This window comes from Eublepharis macularius, chromosome 12, assembly GCF_028583425.1.
Source record: "Eublepharis macularius isolate TG4126 chromosome 12, MPM_Emac_v1.0, whole genome shotgun sequence".
Taxonomy (NCBI): Eukaryota; Metazoa; Chordata; class Lepidosauria; order Squamata; family Eublepharidae; genus Eublepharis; species Eublepharis macularius.
In genome coordinates, this window is record NC_072801.1 from 11,790,400 (window position 1) to 11,811,931 (window position 21,532).

The 21,532-nt window shown below is 41.7% G+C and overlaps 1 protein-coding gene across 2 annotated transcripts in view; it reads right to left on the reverse strand.

Moving 5' to 3' along the window:
* The window catches only part of GNA12 (G protein subunit alpha 12), a 39,424-nt gene extending 19,929 nt beyond the window's left edge, over window positions 1-19,495 (reverse strand). The window contains exons 1-2 of one of the 2 annotated variants that reach the window (XM_054993103.1): window positions 18,820-19,495; window positions 4,476-4,691 (exon numbers count right to left, since the gene is read on the reverse strand). In XM_054993103.1, coding sequence (XP_054849078.1) covers window positions 4,476-4,691; window positions 18,820-19,239 — 636 coding nt within the window. In that variant the 5' untranslated portion in view covers window positions 19,240-19,495. The remainder of the gene's footprint in view (window positions 1-4,475; window positions 4,692-18,819) is intronic. The other variant, XM_054993104.1, reaches the window with a different exon arrangement.
* Window positions 19,496-21,532: the final 2,037 nt, after the last annotated feature.

A 21,532-nucleotide genomic window follows, 5' to 3' on the forward strand; every position in this document is an offset into this window, starting at 1 on the left:
ACATTGCATAGATTTAAATCAATGTTTATATTTTAGTAAGCCAAAGGAGAAAAGCAACCCAGTCCATTCTGATGTTACAGGTCATCTCTGCATGCCCGCAAAACAGTGTTATCTTCCGAGCACATCAGGTGCTACAAGAATGGACTTCAAACTGCTGACTCTACCCCAGACCACAAGCCCTCCCCATCCTATGCATGCCACAGACTCAAATACATAGCAAAGTGCTATGTCAGACAAACATTGTGCAATCACTTCTTGCAAAATGCTGGGATTTGCGTGTTTAGGATTCTGCAACAAATATTTGTTCTGTCCCACCTGTTTTATTTACAGCCTTTGAGAAAAAGCCTTCCCTCCTTAGCAGAAAAAGCTATTTCTTTGACCCATTTCATCAAGGTTGGTCAGATCAGGCTTCCTGCAGTTTTCTGTTTCATCAGGAAAAGCAGGCAGCATGGAAATAGACCAAGTTATGAAACAAACGGCATTTATACCCTATCGCCTCATATTATCACTGTTAATAATTTAAACAATTGCTTGACATTTAGATTCATAGTCAAACTGCACAGTCAATATGATGCTTCACATTTCTACAAAGAAAAAGTATGACAAAATTGTATCTAGAGTTATGAGAGCCTGGAAAAAAGGCTCTCTCCCCCATGGCCTTTTTTCAATTTTTCCAGTAAACAATTTGAGGGAGTGCTGGAAAAAATGTGTATGAAATATTTTCTATTTCTATGAGAAAAGCTTGTCTTACAAATCATTTCACTCATTCCAAATGTATATCATAAAAATATCTAAGGACTTTCTCAATTTTTGCAAATAAGCTCAATTTCAGCAATCATGCACCGTAATTTTGCAAATTCAGAACCCCCTGCAGTTGAACTGGGACACTGGACTTTTCTTGCACTACAGATGCCAATTTTCTGCACTTGACACCCCTGCTCTATCAAGCTAATTATGACATGTATTACAGCTATCTTTCTGACACTCTTTATCAATATCCCTCCCACCTTCTGCCTGGATTATAAAGACTCCTTACCTTTTACCACTCCATGTATCTGATGAAGGGAGCTTTAACTCTCAAAAGCTTATACCCCGGAAATCTAGTTGGTCTTTAATGTTCTACTGGACTCAAACCTTGTTTTCTACTGCAGGCCAACATGGCTACCCACTTGAAACTTTCCAAGTTGAAAGGTGCCCAAGAACATCCAGGATTCTTCAAAACTGAAATGGAGGAATTGGGTCACCTTTTCTGCAAACCTAGCTTTGCTAATGTTTTAATCCCCAACAGCACGCATGATCTAGGGACCTTTGGTTGAGGCCCTCATTACCATCTTAGAGCGGGACCACAAGGGACGCCTGACACAGGTTGGACACTTGCCAGCTTCCCTCAAGTTTTGATGGGAAATGTAGGCAGCTTGGCGGAATGTTGGACCAGTGACAGATGAAAAGTCCATTGGACAGCAGTCAGAGAGTCAAGCTGCAAGACCAGGATGCCTACATTTCCCATCAAAACCTGAGGGAAGCTGACTAGTGTCCAACCTGTGTCAGGCGTCACTTGTGGTCCTGCTCTTAGTTCTCAGTACAGTGGACTCTACAGATAGGTACAGCTCTTAAGGATATGACTACATGCAAGAGCAAATTTGTAAAGGGGAAGACTCATGAAGCTTCTGCCCTGCCTACAAAAGCCTCAGAGGCCACCTTCCACTTTGCTAGGGCATCAGTCATTTGACAGAGCTGAAACATTGATCTGTTCCTTTCCACCAAAGAACCAGCAGTCTAGCTTGCATATAGAATAAGCATACAGAACCACAAAAGTTCCTTATCTGATAGATGACTCACTTGCCTTCATATATTTTAGAGAGCTCTGCACCTACTATCTTTATTCTATTTGCATGTTTCCTCCTTCTCATGCACCTAAATTCCTATATTTTTTTTGCTGCCTGAAGATACCACCTACAACCTTCACAGCCTCAGCAACAACCTGCTTTTCAGATTCACATGCACCCCAAGAACCAGTTTGCTACTACAGAGAAAATCAGAGAAAATTATAAATTGTGGTTTGCTCTCTTGCCTACAAACCAGGGTTCTGCTTTATCATCCTAGTTTGTAAGTAAGAGAATAAACTGCTTTTTTTATTTTGCAGATGTTACAGCAAACTAGTAAGTTGTGAACCATGAAATCATCAATTTTGAGGGATGCTCAAGGAAAGAGAGTACGAGAGCCTGAGCACTCTAACATCTGAACATAGACAGGGAGTTTGATTTGAGAACATTTTTGTTCAAATCATACTTCAGTCATCAATTCAGTGGTTGGCCTCAAAAAACGTCTACCTCTCAGTCCTAGATCCTTATCTGCAAAATAATAATTCTACTGACAAATGTTACAGAGCTGATAGAATTGGAAGTGCTTTTGAACACTCACAAATGCTACATAAGAATGAAGCATTACAAGATCTGACAAAAACATGAAAAAGCTACTGATCCCATCTTGTTAAGAAAGAAAAAATACCATTTATAATCTGCCTTCTATTCAAGGGCTCTCTTTGTAGCTTGGGTTGAAACTGAAGTTTAAAAAGGGAGGTTCTGTTTAGATACATCCCTTCCAAATACACAAGCTGTCAATAAAAAGAATTTTTATTCTGGTATCTAAACCTCCTTCCATAAAAGAGGGGGGGGGAGGGGGAGGGGAGGGGGAGGGAGGGAGGGAGGGAGGGGGGGGAGAGAGAGAGAGAGAGAGAGAGAGAGAGAGAGCTGACAATGTAGCTGACATACACAATGAAGCTTCTGTCACTCACAGACTTGCTTGCATAGAAGAGACAGTGGGTCTTACCAGAAGACACAGATTGGGGGGGGGGGGGGAACTGGCTAAGCTTTATGCAAACGGAGAGAAAAGCACAGAAAAGACTGCTATTGTAGAATCCACCCACACAGTGTGGAAGTTTCAAGGTCCCAGACAAGGATTTACAGCCAGAACTTTGATGAACTGGGTGCTAAGTAGAATGTCAACAACAAATGCTTACATACAGCTCCTGTCTTACGAAAGTCATTTCTCATTTATATTAGGTTATGGCCAATTAACTGAGCTTGATGATCTACATCACCATCTTTACACTTACCATTTATGTCAGCAATTCCCAGCTTTCGAGGAGAGTTAAACCAAAAGGTTGCTTTGAGACAGATTCATTGTTCTGGCAGATATTTGAAACATAAATTCTAGTTTGGTGATAACACAAAAACTATTAAGCTAAAAGCTACACAAGCACAACTGATTCTGCAGCTCCGGCTACTTTTGTCCCACATTATGGTCATTCTGGGTGCTGCAACTGCACCTGTAACTGTTGTAATGCTGGAAGGAGCTTTCAGTAAAAGCTAATAATGACAGAGTCTGGCGTCGTGTCTCATCACAAAGCAGCAGCAAACTTGTGTCTAGCTCAGGAGAGGCACAACCAGGGCAGCTATGCAATATGACCCCCTTTCCCTCCTTGAGACCCAAGCTTTGATCCCCAGTTTTATACTTTATTGTAAGACTTCTAAAAAGGTGAAATTAAACTATTTATTGAGTAACTAGGTTTGCTAATACGGGGCTGGTTTCAGGCAGCTCTGAAACATTCTAGGGTTTTGTAAGCAACTTTCCAGCTGGAGTTCAGCTTTCAATTTTCCATGACAGTTGTATAATCACCCACAATTCCTCTATTTTGAAAACAAACAAAGCAAAAGCTTAGCAAAGGTACTCTTAGGGAGAAACCTTAAGATCAACAACAAAAATTTTATTTGTGTCTAATATTGATATTATAATACTACTGTACTTTCACTGAAAAGATGGATGGGGGTCCAGTCCTGAAAAGCACAGAGGAAAATTCATACCGTTTGCTTCTAATAACACCACAAAGCCAACTTCCCCTTCTCATTCTGTTTAAACTGCCCTGAACCAAATACTGGTTTAAGAGTCCAGAATGCATGCAAGACCACATATGCATGTTAAAGGGCCAGTGGGAACAGGGTGTGGTACTTCAACAAAGGCAGAAATAAAGAAAGACAGACTTTGAGGTTGAACCGGAATGATTAAGCTCCAGTGCTTATATATTGCTGATTTATTACACCTAGATTAAACTAGTAGGTTTTAATAAATTGCCTGCTAAATGTTACTGCAGCTAGCATATAGTAATAAAAGTGGAAAATCATGCACAAGACTAAGCTGGCTTAGATAGAAGTGAAAAGGCTTTCTTGGAGGAAGACTTACATCTCTTACCTACACTGATCCATTTAGACTACTTATTTCTTTAATAAAATACATGTATGGCACTTTCCCCCCAATTCACCACACAGGCTCATTACTTATTGTTTCAAGTTCCTGCCTATCACTACTTATTTATAGTATTATGTATAGTATAGTATATTTTGCTTGAAGGATGACCAGTTCTTAAACTACAGCACTCCAATAAATGTTTTTTGTTCAGCACAGTTTGATGCACTCACCAGCTGATATTCACTTCGCCGGCTAAAAGCTTCCTTAATCCCAGAATCCTTCCACAGGCCACTCAAGGCAGGTACATACAACTGGAACGTGCAAGGTTCGATGGGCATCCCAGCTTTACTTTCAAAGGCCATTAGAAACATCCCATGCTTCTCATTCTCTGTGTACTGCCAAGGGATCCCTAGTTTGTCCCGTGCATCAACCAGAACTTTGCAGCCCTAAAAAACAAAACAAAACCATACACGCTTAGTGGATGATGAAATAAAACCATATTTTCCATCCAAGAAAGAGCTAAATCAAATTTAGAGGGGATCTTAATTTACCTGGCAAATATTGCAGAACTAAAAGGGACACCCTTAGGTAAGTGGCTTACAGCATCAAAGGAGCAACCTAACAGCAGTGCCAGAAATAGAGCATCCCTTTCCGTACTCTGGTTAAGGAAAGGCTCATCCCCAACATACAAAGGTAAAAAGCTACTGCTCTAAGAACTTGCCAACCCCCCTTCCAAATTTATCCACATGGGCTACAAGGTAACCTTACACAGAAGTCTTTTCAATCGGCAGGATTTTGATTTTACTATTGTTCTAACAAAATAACGCTTTACATATTTGACCATTTGACCAAGTTTGTTTTCCAAAGCTCAAACGCCAACCCTAACATTCGTTGAGGCAATATTTAGCCAAAATACTCCTAGAGGAAACCAAAAGCCTGATGCTTCTACTTTTTCCAAGGATTTATCAAAATAAGTGTTACTACTTTCTGACAAGGAACAGAGAACATAAAGCAAACCATTTTTCCTTGAAGAAGTTTGCAAATCTTGTCTGGTATACCCTGAGGGAGGAAAAAAAACCCTGTCATGGTAAAATACTATAAACTGGCATCTCCAGAGTTTGCCAGAGCTATTTTCATCTGGACAGAAAAGTGAAAGTGTTCTGTTCCATCTTGGGACAAATTGGTATTTTATAGTTCTGAAGCTTAGTGTTACTATTACCAGTTTTCTCAAACAGACAAACTGGCAGACAGTAAAACCTTCATTAGGGCCTCAGAATGCCGGTCTTACACATTTAAGTCACAGATCGAGATCTCAGTGTTAGGATGCTAGGACTACAGAAAAATAAAACCTGCGGCATCTCTGAACTCCAACAGTGGAAGCCTCATATATTTCAGAGGCAACAAACAGCACGAAACTTTTAATACATGTAGTGTGGGAGTGTAATATAAAGTAAGCTGTCTACCATTAGGTAAAGGTAAAGGTAGACCCCTGTGCAAGCACCGAGTCATTACTGACCCATGGGGGGACATCACACCGCGACGTTTTCTTGGCAGACTTTTTACAGGGTGGTTTGCCATTGCCTTCCCCAGTCATCTACACTTTTACCCCCAGGAAACTGGTTACTCATTTTACCAACCTCGGAAGGATGGAAGGCTGAGTCAACCCTAAGCTGGCTACCTGAACCTGGCTTCCGCCAGGATCGAACTCAGGTTGTGAGCAGAGCTTGGGCTGCAGTACTGCAGCTTACCACTCTGCGCCACGGGGCTCATTATTTGTCTACCATTATTTGCTTATAAAATGGTCAACTGTGAGCCTCTCATTACAAGACTTCCCCCATGCACTCAGACTTACCTTTGGTCATTAATAGTCACTGCTGCCTATTGAAAGAGAACAACATTTCTAAGCTTGTGTTGAAAACCACCGTTTAGTATCTACTTTTGTCCTTTTTCAAGCCTTCTACAGAAGGAAGTAAACATTAAAAGATGGTACCCAACTTTCAGTAAACATCCATTAAGAATATTACTAAATTCTTTTTCAGTATAAAGATAGGGTGAGTAAAACTGACTAGGAAGTATATTCCAAATCCCTACTATTAAGTTTTAACCCTAATAGGTTATTGGATATTAATCTAGGAAAATTGTGGGGAATAACCTGCTAAAATATTTTGCTCCACCACAACTCCCACAATTTCTGTGTCCCTGAATATAGCTTATGATCATCACAACATCTTCTGAAGTGTAGGAAACTTGTCTACTGAAACTGAGAAAGGGTTACAGCAATAAATGCTGAACTTCCCATTTTTGTCAGCAACTTTAAGGTGTGATATTGATTATTCAGGGTCTCTTTCCTTGCACCTTATCTTCAGCCTTCAAGTTGACCGTAACAATTCCATGGAAACCTTCTAGATAAAAATCATGAAAACAAGGCTTCAGTGTGTACTTTAGAAGGGAAAGACCAAACTCTCAACATATTAGCAGCACCCTCTTGATTTGATTTGTGAACCAGAAGGAAGACACTGTAAGGCTGGCGGCCCGAGCAGAGTGAAAGTTGCTGCATCTCCGTTACTCATCCTCAAGGAGAGCTAACAGTAACTTGAAAAAAATTAATAATCAGGTTAGGGTCTTCTTTGTGCAACTCTGCTAATGTAAACACTGAGCCATCTTGAATACCTATTACTTCATCTCTGTACCATGTAATCTTTCACATACGCTGTTCAAAGGGCATGCCTTTGCTTCGGAATATAGTCATTAAAGCCTTGAAAAAGGAGGCTATAAATTCAGGACATGGAGTGAGGATTTTGTTTCACTGGACTATGAATACAGCTTTAAAACCACGCTCTCATTCCCATGCATTGATTGCTTCTCTACCCCTCTCACCAAGGCCAGTGTGGTTGTAGGGGTTCCAGAGTAAATCTAAGTCCGTTGGAGAAGTTTTTAATATTAACTGGTTACCATAAGAAGTTAAATTCTGTCCACTATTCACAAGTTCAAGATAAAGTCAGATTGAATTCTCTCCTCTCCTGAACAACAATATTGCTTAATTGTATTTAATCTGAGAAATCATTGGTCTGTTTTCCAAAGAGACAATCCATACTGTAGCTGCATTGTGCCAGCTGGGGTCATTTCCATCTTTCATGCCTCTTAAAATTGGGTTGCCAATATACAAGTTGAGTTCCAGCACACACAAGCCAGAGCTCTGACCTTTCACCTGCTTAGACTCCAGCACTCTAAAGTTCTTTAACTCATCCAGTTAAGCCCTATTTCACTTAGGCAGCTTTCAAATAGTTTTAACCCTAACCACTGCACAGCTGCAGCCTTTCCTGAAAGATTCTCCACACTGGGGAATGAGATCATAATAGCTTCTTATCACAACCATGGAACTGCACAATACGAGTTTTCTTCATGTATAGTGCTTCTTCTGTGTCCTTCGTTCCCATAAAGCAGCTGCTTTTTTCATTCCCTCCCCCAATATTCTTTCCAGCAGGGATGCTTCTTGAGATGTGCAACTCACAGGTACCGCTTCCTCTTTTGAGCAAAACAGGGAAAAACAGTGACATCACTGATCACGATTCCTGGAGCAGCCCTTCTAAGAGAGACAATATCTTTTAAAGATTTGATTACATAGAGTCAGAATGGGCAATAAATCTCTCAGCACTTCTACTAATAATTCCTAAAGTTTCCACTGAAGCTACCTTACAATGAGCCAACGCATACTGAAGACCTATCTTTCAGCTCACCTTTGACCCCAAAGCAGGGCCTATGCAATCCTTACACAAAGTCTTCCTGAGGAGACACTGCTAGTATCCTGGCAATACAAGCTATCAGCAGAGCCACGCAGAAGTTGAAAAGTTCTACTGAATACACTCATGCATATTACTTTATTCTATTTTCTGTCTCTATGGGGAGTAGAGGCATGTGCAAGAATTGTGCAGGACATCAAATTTCAATTTAAAAAGGTAACTGAAAAAATCATGACATATTTGCTCACCTTCATATTCTGAAGTATCTCACAGTACATTATCCCAGTACAATTAGTGGAATACAAAGACAATTCATAATCTGTTTTAAAGAAAGATGCCAGCAGTGATACAACAATGTGTTTGATTCAAGGGAATTTAACACTGTTAGGCCCATACAGCAATTCCAACATTCTGGATAAGATTCCTGCTCAGCCATGATGCTCAATGGGTAGCCTTGAGAAATCACTTTCATTCAGTATCATCTCTTTCAATAGAACTATTGCAAGGATGAAATACCCAAAAGGTTATACTGCACCCTTGACATAGGCCATGAGATCTAGAATAAATCTCAGCTGTTCCTCTGAAAAATGAGTATTTACATGTGTGATAATTTCAAGTTATTTCCCCGGGCCCAACTATAACATCAAACCGACACTAGAAATATTTCTCTTCTGTTTTCCCTTTAAAAATCCTAGACCTTTTAAAATATATTATCAGAATTTACAGTCTCTGCCCAATTCAGTTAATATGCTATGTTGTTTCTACTAAGACTGCAAATTGTGCCAGGTAAGAATGCAAGAAAGAAGAACTAGTCTACCCACACACTGTTGAGGGTACAGGCTATACGCTTAGTACTGTATGATAATTAGGGTACACTGGTTAATGTAAGGGTGATCAAGTCATATGAGAAAACCAGGATGTATTATCTATTATAAACCGCAGTAGAAATACTTCATCTCACAATCAGCAGTTTAATTGAACTAGAATGGTTCGATTTTGCTTCTCTAAGCAGTCTGCTCTCTCTGCACTGCCAAACATCTTAAAAACAGCCCTACATATTTCATCATACAGGTAAGTGATGTAAACACACAGATTATGCTTCCAGCTCCATATACAAACACACAAATGAACAAAAAGAATTGCCCTTTATGCATATAGGAACTTTAAGACAACGGATTAACTGCCAGTCTCTGTATTGGTAACTGCCGCTATGTCTGCAAGCTAAGATGACTCTCTGTCTCCATGTAAATCCAATGAAACAGAGAAGAGACTTAAGAGAGTTGTTGCAATGCAAGCACAGAAATGACAGGGGAACCTTGGAAGAGCAACAAGTGCTGATCAGAAGGGCTCACTTAGAGAATTCAGAAAAATCTTTCTCGGAATCATCTTCATATTTACTTATTGGACCTGCTTAGCTTCAGAAAGTCAGGCCCTGGATCCCAAGACATTACATTGTACTGGAACTGAGTCAGAAACAAATTGGCTTGTGAATTATTTGTTTTTAAAGTTACTTATATGATGTTGGGAATTTCATACACCCATAATTTTAGGGCTTGAAAGATAATTAGGCAAATTACACTTACCTAGTCAGAACAGACTAGGATATAGCCCACTATATTTCATGTGAGAGATGGACACAGAATTTCCTGCACCAAAGGAAGAATTAAGATCTCCTGGGCAAAAGGCACGTTTCTTACCCTCATTTTAGTGAGCCTCTCAGGGGCTGAGCACAACTTTAGCAATGGGGATCATTCATTCATAGGTCCTTGCAATCCCATATAATCTTCAGAGATGAGCAAGTGGGCTAAGGTGTAAAAACAAAATGTTAAGGTGGCAGCTTGGGAAAATAGAGACTCTTGTTCTTCTCACAAACAAGCTACTCTGTGATCTCTGTAAGGGGAATAGTAGAAGACATCAACTGATTCAGTATAAAAACCCCAAAAAGACGAGTTGCTAATCAGTAGTTGACAATGGCTGTAACAGAGTAAGATAGAAAATATTAAGTGGTTGCCCATTTTACTGCTTCCAAGGGATTCAGACTGCTATGGCTTAACATGGAACAGACTGAGGTGGCATCCAGTATGTACGCAAAACAACTCAATTCTAAACAAAAAAGTGGGGCATAAGACTGTCTTGCTTCTATTATAATGGCACAATCAAGTTGGAGATACTCAAATTAAGTTATCCTACTGTTTTCAAATGTTTTGTTTACTTAGAAATTTTATAGCATGCCTTTCAACAGAACAATTTTCAAGGCAGGGAGCAAACATAAAACCAATATACAATTAAAACATCAATAAAAATCTGCAGGAGGCAATAAGGAGAAAATAACAAACATGCTTTCCATAAAAGCAAACAGGCACGTTAACCATAACAACCCTGCCTCTCATTTTTAAATTCTACTGACGTGCAGATGTGATCATAGTTTGCAGCTCATTTTTATTCATATTTTACAGAAGTGGAGGGGTGTCACAAAGCAATCTCATATTCAGGAATGCCTAGATCTCCTAAAATATGCTTTGTTTACTTGGCATAAAAGCTAATGGGCCTCTTTGCCTCACCCCCCCCCCTCTTTGCCTCATGTTTAAAGTTAACAGAGAAGTCAAATGCATTTTCAACATCAGCCCAAGTTCATTGGAATGATATTTACACCTGAATCATTTTCTGGCACGGAACCTAAAGAACAAGGTTGAACAACTGGGAATAACAATGCAATTTTAGTACTCACAAAATAAGTAATAAGTCACTGGTGTTGGATGACCTTTATCCAAGATTTTTAAAAGGAAAATCAAATATCATATTATTGATGTTCTAAAGCATCATCCTTATTTCCTGAAGATGGTTTTGCAAAAAACTCTTGCAAAAACGGTAACTCCTGCAAAAATGGTAACTCCTGATAACTACAATATCATGATTGCTGAGAGACATGTTGGAGACAAATGGTTACTTTTACTATGAAGCATCTCTAGTGCTACATACCGATGCTATTCATTAATATACGTCACAACATAATCAGCTCAGCACGTTCCTCCACATCCCAACAATAAACTGAAAGAATCAGGAGAACAAGACCACCTACACAGAAATGGAAAAATGCATTATCATTCTTTAGGTATTAAATCTCAGACAACATGCACCCATAACAAACCAGAAGAACATGCCTTTGATTCAAAAGGAAATTAAGTAAATCTTTAATCCAAGAGAAAGTCTCATACCTTTTTATTTACAAAATGGCTATAATATACCAAGCTGATGTCACAAAAATCCAATAAAATAGACAAGATCCAAAGCATAAATTTTAGATATACCCAAGGGCTCATGTTCACCAGACTGGAGTGAATTTTTCTTCTCTGAACACCAAACTCCTTGTCATATCACAAATTGCTTTGTAACCACCTGGAAATTTCACAATAATGCTGGGTTTGTGTTCAGGAAAAAAATGAAGCCCTACTGGGTGTGCAAAATAAGCTGCATGATTCTTTGGACTGTGGCCACCCTGACTTTATTATCTTTTACTAAAAGTTCAATAATCTCAGAGATGCTCTCTTTCACATAATAATATGCCTGACCAAACATCAAGAAAGTAGTCACTCACAAGTCAAACAGCATTTAAATTAATGATGACTATATAAACACTACCAAGCTAGCTTAAAATGTTTGCTAATTCAATCTAGGTATGTTCAAGGCCCTACGCATAAGACTGTTATGCCAATTTCTGCAATCCTCAGCACAGAAACATTTGCAAAAAGTTTTCAGAACGTTTAAGTTGTCCAAAGGAGAAAAACAAAGCTGCCATTTAAAAAACACAGTTGCACCAGGCACTTACCACATTGCCCTAGCCCACTCTCTACAGTTTCCCCCCCCCCAAGTCTACGTGTACATAATACCCCTTTACCCATTAAGCCAAAGTTCACAGCTTCCCAAAAACCTGAAGAATGAGTATCTCAAGTTTTACCCGAAGCTCCTTACTTCCAAAATCTTAAAATGTCTGCAAAAGCTCACTGGCTCACAATAGATTAAGCCGTCTTGATTTACAAAAGCTCAGGACTCTTAAGAGCTACTAAGTCATTTATGTCTATTAACAAATAATCTGCAGAAGAGAACATACACAAGGAAAGGCATGGTTTTGATCTGTCAATCCCAATAAAACCTGTTCCCAAAGATTCCTGGATTGTAGTCAAGAGGAAACCTTCACAAGATCTGTGGAAAACAGCAACTGTTAGAGAAGCCTTATCTGATATTCACAAATAGCCATCCAATCAAATTTTGACTGAAGCAGCAACTATTAGTCTTAAAGTATGATGAAAAGAAAAAAGGAAAAAAGGACAAACACTACTCCCACACATCTTCAAATCTGAAGTCAACTGAATCCCAGCAATTTTTCATCAGGGCTGTAACAGTAATTTGTTACATGGAACTGACTAAACAAATTAAGGAAAGAAATCATTAAAAATGTAACCTAAAAAAGTTGAATGCAGGCCATCTTAGAAAAATCAATCTCTTCTTTCCTGCAAAAATGTCCAGCCAAGATGGGACCTGATAAAGGTGTGAATGACATACAAAGAAAGGTGTCTCATTTATTTATAAGCCGAATTAGTCAAGTCATACAATCAACTCAAGTTTCTTTAATCAGATGGCCATTGTACTATTAACCTATTTTTCATTCCAGGTGAATGAGTTGAATTAGTGGAATCTGTACTACCAACACTAATGCTTCTCATTAAAAAAACTATTCTGAAGCTTAACTTTGATTAACAGGCAAACCACCAACCAATGACTATTTACTCAAGCTAAAGCAAAACTGAGGTAGCCTACCTTATGAATGCTAGAAAAAACTATAGCTGTAAACCTCTATCTGCACTAAATGGGAAAATAAATTATGGTTCTGGATTATAGCGTTTTACAATGGTGCCTTTCCATCAATAGAAAAAATGCATGATGGTAGACTGCGTACATACACAGTCTACCATCAGAAGAGTTTCAGTAAACTAGGAAAAAACTTAACTAACAATAAAGTACTGCCATTATTTAACAAAAAGCGACAGGGAATACTTTCTGTAATTCACGTGCAGTATTTAAGATACAAGGGAAACTTTCTACATCAGTGGTCATTTGTAAATTATGACTCTGCAATAGGTTAGAAGTTTCCTCCCTCAACAATTTTCCCAAAGAAAACACAATTACAAACTCTCTGCTGAGCCAGTTAAAAGAATACATAACCTTATGCCTAGTCAGTCTAGCATGGCTGTATTTTTACCACAGTAACTGTTCTCAGAGCCTGAAGCACGGATCATAAAGACTAGTTTTTACAGAGATCTTTTTCATTGAAGCTATCAATGTCATTATTTCTGAACTAATCTTGAAAGGAACTGTATTTTCCCTATACATGGCCTAAACGTTATTATAGAGCTTGCTAACTGACAACAGAACAGAGTTCACACTGGGATCCAATACTGGGAATACTACTGAGGAAAGGGAGTTTGAACGCAGACTCTAATTGAACTTGGCAATTAAAAATGTTAAACAACTGAGGTCAAGCTTCCTTTCCAAGTTTTCCATTCATCTAACAGTTCTATGTCACAATGGTAAACTTTTACAAGAATGCTGCAGTACGAACTGCTTCCAACAATACAGTTTTGTATTATGCAGTTTTCTTTTATTCTATTTTTATATATCTCTCTTTGATAATTATTAGGACTAATGGAAAGAGGGCAAAGTCCTATTAGATTGCAAGCTAGCCTAAAGAATTCTGTGCCACTTTTGGAATTCTTTTGCATTTTTGCATCCAATCCAACAAACAACTGTACAAGTTTACACTGGTTTGTTTGGATTTTGTTCTTGTATCAAGGGGTGCTATCATTTCTAGGAGCACAACTACACTCCTTCCTTTTTGCCTGTCTCACATATGCTGAGCCCATCTTCAGTACCATTACTTAGCTCTCAGTTGTTTTTGGCTATATGTTGTGCCCTTCTTTCATTCCAACTTTCACACCTATCTCCTCTCCAAATGAAATCATTCATCTACCATTGCTTCTAACAGCTAAAGCGCTTGAGCTAGTTTCTAATGATCCCTTGTAATCTGTGGCACTCCTTCACAAGTTGTTCTTTATGTTTACTTGCACTCTCGTTCCCCCACATGGCTTAAGAACAAATCTTGATTTTTGATATGATTTGACAGGGATAATTATGAGTGTGTCCTCCGTCAATCCTTCAATGCCTTGATGGAGCCACACCTACTGGAGCTGCATGATACAAATCCAGGTCATCTTTCAGTAATATCTGGCAGTAATGTGGGTTTTCTGGAAAAGCCTGAATCAGAAAATTTTCCAAATCAAATTAAGATAAACGTAAATTATTTAACTTATGTTAGTAAAAAGAAGTCATGCACACCATGCACAAGCCAGAACCATGTACCAGCACTGGGGCTTCTTTCTCCATGCCTCCTATCCCACATGTAGATCATCTAACAAGATGGATAAGCAGAACTGCCCTGATAGCTATTGACAGACAACGTTTATATATTTGGCACAAAATTTTTTCATGGAAATATGTGGCATCAGGAAGTTTTTTGCCCCACATCACTGGTATTTAGGGATTTGTATCTCTCCCTATTTTAAACCAGCAAAATGCATTTTCTAGGAATGTGGAGTATTTTGTATATTGTGAACGTTACCACAAACATACTATATTTATTTTTGTGAATGTTTCTATATTGTTCCCCATCCCCACCCATGGGCTTTAAGTGGTCTACATAGTAATTTACAGTGTCATAAGCCACTAATTTATCATTTAAAAATGATAAGATTTTAACCAATTATAAAAACCAATCAAAATCTCAATTCAGACAACCTAGCAGTATCAAATCCTACTGTTTGACAGCCAGTAGCAAGTCAATCTGTGCTGCCCTCCTGAAAGAAACTGTCTTACATATTTGGTGGAAGACAGAAAAGGAGGCTACAGAACATAACTCAGCTGGTAGTCTATATCAGAGCAGCTATAAAAAACAACAACCCTGGAACCGATTGTCCTAACACAGAAGAGGAACTGACATGGTGAGCAGAAGTGGTGCACAAGCTTATACAAGGAAAGGCCGCCTTCAATGTGCATACAATGTATATGCAAATGGCATGTACTCTGTCCATATGAGTGAGTACAAAACAAAGGAAGCCATTTCATATTAATGATCCTTAAAAACACACAGGATTCCGAATTATGCAGCACTGTCTCCAGCCATCCTCTGACTTTACATTATAATTTCCTAAGGGCATCAGTCCTTTTTACATATGCATGCTAATGGCACAGAACTCCATCATATTCCCCATTCTCCCAATCTCAAACAGAGGGCACCACAAAACCACCACCTGGACCATTGGACTTCCGGTTATTATAGTTACTGACACACTGCAGTGCCAAGCTGTTTCTATTCTCCTGGAGAATATTTATATCGAGAGAAGTTGCTGAAAGTTCCAAAGACCAATCCATTGGACACATACGAGGCAGATTCTCATGGGAGAAATCTTGTAAGGCAAAATTCCTTCTGTCTCACTATCTCACTTTGACATATATTTGGTCCATGGTGCTAAGAAATATATGTCCCCAATCACCAGTGTTCTCCCTTTTAGTCTTCCCAGAAATACCTTTTAATGTACATCAATAAAGCCTGCACATCTTATGGCACACCTGAGTAAGCAAGCACAGCCTACCAGGCACATGTTTCAGCTTGCTAGATTCAGCCCTCTGAAGTGTAAGATAGGCCACTGTCCTTGCCCAGCCCAGCATCATGAGATGGATGTGGAGTAAGAGGTTGTTACAGCAATGGTTCTTGCTTGCAAGTTAACTGGTGCTCAGGCCTTGACCTCTATTTCTTTGCAGAGGGTCCCATAGCTAAACTGGAAGCTGACTAGGTTATAGCAATTACAAACTAGAAGTTTGTTTCTTACATGACTCAAGCTGCATGCTTGGCCTCCTTAAAAAGGAAAACCATGCAGAACGATCAGATAACACAGTGCTACACTGAGCCTGAAGTACAAAGAGTAACTATGTCATCTGCTCCTCCCTCATATCCCAATTTAAATATTATTGGAGTGGTCCATAATGGAACTGGCAGCCACAACACTCAGGTAACCAAGAATTGGCTCTGAACAATGGTCAAATCTGAACTCAGCCATGCATTAATTTAGTTACCTGTAAGCAAGTAGTAAAACAAAGGCTGCAGAAAGCAAGCCCTGAGAAAGCATGCCAAGGGAGGAGAGTACTAGCCTAGCCTACCTCACAGGATTGTAAAAAAAATGTGACTTATCAATGCCGGTGTAAGCTTGAAATAATCACTGTAAGGATTACTAGTTCAGTTAGGATTACTAGTTCAGATCTCTTAGAAAAAGCAATAAACACAAAGTGTTACTATTTTGTTAGGAACTAACAGTTGGTCTCTCTATCCCACCCTGATCTCTCCCTGCTTTCTGCTCATTCCATCTTGTCCCTTACTGGGCTGCTGAGACTTCATATTAAGAATCTGGCCTAATGGACACAGTGTCCCTCTGGCTAGATTTATATTTCACCCTTCTTCCAAGAGACTCATTAAGAGTAGTCTACATGGGCCATCATTCCCCCACTGTATACTCATAACAATCTTGGGAGGGAGGTTAGGCTGAGACTGTCACCCAGTTTGTTTCATGGCAGCACATGTGTGATTTGAACAAAAGTCAGGAGTGCGTAAACACACACAGGATGTAAAATGTTAAACATTTTAGCCTATAAACAATAAGGACCTGTTTGCTGTTTAAATACTGGTGTAAGTATTTAAATGCTTTCCAAAGCTTGGAAAACTGGCAAAGGGTCACCTGTGCATTCCAGGATTGTCTGTGCCTGGTCTTACTATTAATTGCTTGTAAACAAGATGGACAGCAAATCACATAAACATGTTAATTTTTCTTCACAAAAATCAGTAGCAGATCTGATAATAGGCAAGAAAACATACATTGTCTAGAGCAACAGATTGTTTTTAAATTTTTCTTTTAAAATATTTTTTTAAAACTGGAATACACTCACAGACACATGAAAAAAGCCACTACAAAACAGATTCATTTTGTCACTTTTGCTAATGATGAGAATGAGATAATTACAGCACTTATGCTAACAATGGTATTGGTTTTTTGACAATTTAAGAAGTTGCTTTTATGAAAAAAAATTGACATCTACACACATATACTCTCTTTGAACATTTAAGGGAAAAACAAACACTATTTAACATATCATTATGAACTGACAGTGTCTCTTGCCAGATCCTCACAGCACTGTCAGAATATGTAGTGGTTAGAGAACTGGGGTTTGAATGCCCACATGGCCCTGAGGCCTGTTGAACAGCACTGGGCCAGCCTGTCTCTCTCTCCAGCTTAGTCTACCTGACAAGGCCGCTGTGTGAATAAAAAGGAAAGAACCATGAGCCTGGCTGGGTAACCTTGGCCCAGGCAGTTTCTATTTTGCTACTACCCATTTCACAGAGGATAACAAAAGAACATATGAAGATGCCTTATAGCGAATCAGACCCTTGCTCCACTTTTTCAGGCAGAGGTCTTTCACATCACCTCCTACCTGGTTCTTTTAGCTGGAGATGCTGGGGACTGAACCAGCAGCCTTCTGCTGGCCAAGCAGATGCTCTACCACTGAGCCACTGGCCCCTCCCCTGTGGGAAAACCATAAATCTTGCTGGGTGAACATGGTCCAATCAGTATCTTTCCCTCTCGGCCCAGCCTACCTCACAGGGATGTTGTGAAAATAACGCAGAGGCAGGGAGAACCATGACCCTTGCAGGAGTAGGAGGACCCCTCTCCCAGTCTGGCCTGGCGTAGAGGGGCTGTTGTGAGGATCAAACAGAGAAAGGGAGAACTAGAGTAACCACAGCAGGCGTCTCTTCCAGGCTTGCCCACCTCCCAGGGTTGTTTGCCAGGATAAAATGGGAGAGGGGAGGGCCATGACCTTGGCTGGGGGTCCACAGAGCCATCACTCTCTCTCTCTGCCAGATGCCTCTGGGGCTGCTCTGGCCAAACAGACACTCTTCAACATCCTCTGTTTGACTGTGACATGCTCAATGTGGCAAGAGATAGTTGGATAAAACCTTATATCCAAGACTCTAGCTGTGTAGTGGGCAATTGTAGGTTTGATGGTTGTTGTGGGTTTTCCGGGCTGTATTGCCGTGGTCTTGTAGGTTTCTTTTAGCAGCGGTGGGTTTTAATATTACATTGGCAGTTATCAAGTTCCTCTCTCGGTCGATTAAGAATTTATTAAATTTCTATATTATATAGCTCTACATATTAGTAGCTTTTCTCTTATGTGACGCTGTTCAGAGCTGAATTGGCTGTACGAGCAGTATCACTAAAGCAAGTTGCCACCCTCCAGGTGGGGTCGGGAGATCCTCTGGAATTCCAAATGTTCTCCAGGCGACAGATATCAGTGCCCCTGGAGGAAGGGGCAGCTTTGGAGGGGGGGGGGAGACCATCTAGGCTTGCCATGCTCCTGGTGGTGGCTGGAGAGCTCCCAGAATTACAACTGAACTCCAGGTGACATAGATCAGTTCCCCTGGAGAAAATAGCTGCTTTGAACAGCGGTCTCTATGGGATTATAACCTGCTGAGCTCCATCCCTTCCCCAAGCCCCACAAGCTCCATCCCCCCAAATCTCCTGGCATTTCCCTGCTATCCCCGCTGAGCTCCCTCCCCAGGCTCCACCCTGCAGGGACGTCCCAGGCCCGAGTGGGCAGCCCTGCCCTGCGCCTCCTCCCGCCCACCTCGCAAGGCTGTCGTGCGGCTGCCCGCTCTCTTCCCCCCCCCCCGCCCCACCTTGAGGATGTTCTCGTAGATGGTGGCCCTGAACTCGAGCAGCGCCTTCTGGTCGAACTCGCGGCCGTGGATGATGCGCATCTGCTTGAGGAAGGTCGACTTGCCGCTCTCGCCGGCGCCCAGCAGCAGGATCCGGACCAGGCGCCGGACCGAGCGCCGCTCGCGGGCCAGCATGGCGTCGATCTCCCGGCTCCGCCGCCGGGCCTCGCGCTCGCTGTCCCGGCTCTGCTGCTCTTTGCCTTCGCCGCCCGCCGCCCGCTCCCCGCCGGACCGGCTCGGCGCGTCGGGGGACAGGAGGCAGCGGCTCAGCGTCCGCACCACCCCGGACATGGCAGCGGTGGAGGAGAAGGAGGGGAGGAGAAACGGCGGCCCAGAAAGCGGCGGCGGGCGAGGGGGCTCTTCCTCCGCCTTGTCCGGCATCGGCCGCCGCCTCAGACCACGAATCCCAGCGGAAGGCCCGGCCCGCCCATCTGTGAGGGGAGGGCGCGGCCCGCGGAGGGGAGGGGAAGGGCCGGCGCCTCCTCAGCGATTCCCCTCAGGAAAAAAGCCGAGCCCCCCTCAAAAAGGGCGGGAAAAGAAGGCCGCCGGTCCGCCCCGCCGCCGCTTTTCGGCCGTTGAGGTTACTTCAGGAATAGGGAGGGGGAGGGGCGCCGCCTCGGCCTCCCCCTCGTAGCTCTTTCGGTCACTCACGGGAGATTTTTTTTCCCCCTGCCCTCACGCCCACCAACCTCAAAAAGGGCAGCTGGGCGTCGGCACATCCGTCCATTCATTGGACCAAGCCTCGTCTGTCAAGTGCCGTCCCGCCTTCCCATTGGGTGAGTGTTGAGGAGAAGTGGGAGAGGCCTGGAAGAAGGCGTGGGAAAGGGAGGGACAGGAGGTTTCCCATTGGATGAGGGGAGAAGGTGAAGGTGCCTAGGAGGCGGGGAGAGGAGTCAAGGGGCGGGATTTGGTGCCCCAGCGCCTATCAGAGCGGATTAAGGGAAAGGGGCGGTAGCCATGGGGGAAGGGGAGAAGAGAAAGAGTGGAGTGAAGCGTGCGTGGGAGGGGGCGGAGTTTTCCCCATCAGAAGAGCCGAGCCCTTCCATCATTGGACGGGGAGTTTAGTGATGTCATTTTTCATGGAATTATGAATGGAATGGAAAAGGGCGTATCTCCCTGTAGGCAAACGCGCCGTCTCTGCAATGCCCTTATTAGGAGCAACCCATTGACGCGTAATAGTGTGCGAGCTTTCCAGTTGTCCCAAACTTTTCGTCTGGAAAGATGTTACAGAACAAGAACGAGGAGACAGACGAGTTGGGTATTCTGGCGGGAAAAGAAAATTAAGGTTTGGGGGCAGTGGCCATAAGAAACAAGAGACAATAAAAGAAACCCCATAACTCCCTGGGGAGTGAATTGAACCTGCTTGTAGGGAACTCTAGCACCTTTGCTTTCTGGTTTTTTTAGCAGCCTCCCACCAATCAGACACTCATGTAGTCCCTCCTCCTCCCAGCCCTCTAGCCCAGCTAGGTGTATCTCGGCGTGGAGCGCAAGGTGCTAGAGAGGTTTAAAAGAGCAGCCCTTTACAAGAGAAAAGATCTTTATTACTAATACTCTAACAGTCTCTCTCTCTCTCTCTCTCTCTCTCTCTCTCTCTCTCTCTCTCTCTCTCTCTCTCTCTCTCTCTCTCTGTTTGTGTGTGTGTGTGTGTGTGTGTGTGTGTGAGAGAGAGATCCTACTTCAAACAAAAAGACACTGAGGAGGCAGGGGCATAGACTTTCAATTTCGGGGTGAAGGGCTGAGGCTGGGCCAGAGGCATTGCTATATTCGGTCCTTAAAGAACCTGGGCCCAGTGACATCATAGGGAGGAGCCAATGATATCATAGGAAGGGGCTTCCATTGCCACCATCTATGGAGGCGGAACCATGGGGGATTTAGGGAGGGGCTCCCCACAAATTTAGGGGGACTAGGGCACCTATGGGGACCCCTCTAACAATGCCCCTGGGCTGGGCCAAACCTAGGAAAAGGTGGGAGTTGGGCAGTGGCTATAGTGCTATCTCAGCAATCTCCCGCTGTGTCCTGTTTTTGAAAATCACTTTTAGGATAGTCACTTTAAGATCTACAAATATACATACCATGTGTACAGGACAAACTAATGGCCACAAATTTGACACTAAGAAAGTCAACACAGAAAAGCCTGCAGGGGAACATTTTTAAAGTTTTCTTGGACGTTCATTTATAGGAGTCTTGATTCTGCCTTATTCATAAGGGTGACTTAGTACTGAAATTTACTAAATTGTGGCATTGCAGATGCCTTCATTTGGTAAATGTGTGGTTGAAGTCTGAACCAGGGCAGAATACAAAACAGTTGCTATGCACTCGATTTCTGAGCAATGTGCAGAGCTCAAAGTAGTAGCAATCTTCTCATTTCAAACTCATATCCTATTAATTTATTTTTATTTTATCACATTTCTATTTTTTTTTATATAAATTTTTTATTTTTCAAACTACAAAACACTACACAGCACTACACAAGACTATCACAAAGAAAGGGGAAAGGGAAGGGACAAAGGGGGATGGAAAAAGAAGAGGGGGGGATGACCTACAAACACTAAACACTACACTTCAATGTTTTCCCTTCATACTGTCATAATACAAAAATAGCTCCATAGGATAATGATGGAGTGGTTAATCATACAGAGAATAGGCATTTCAAATTCTGATTAAACTTTCCTCC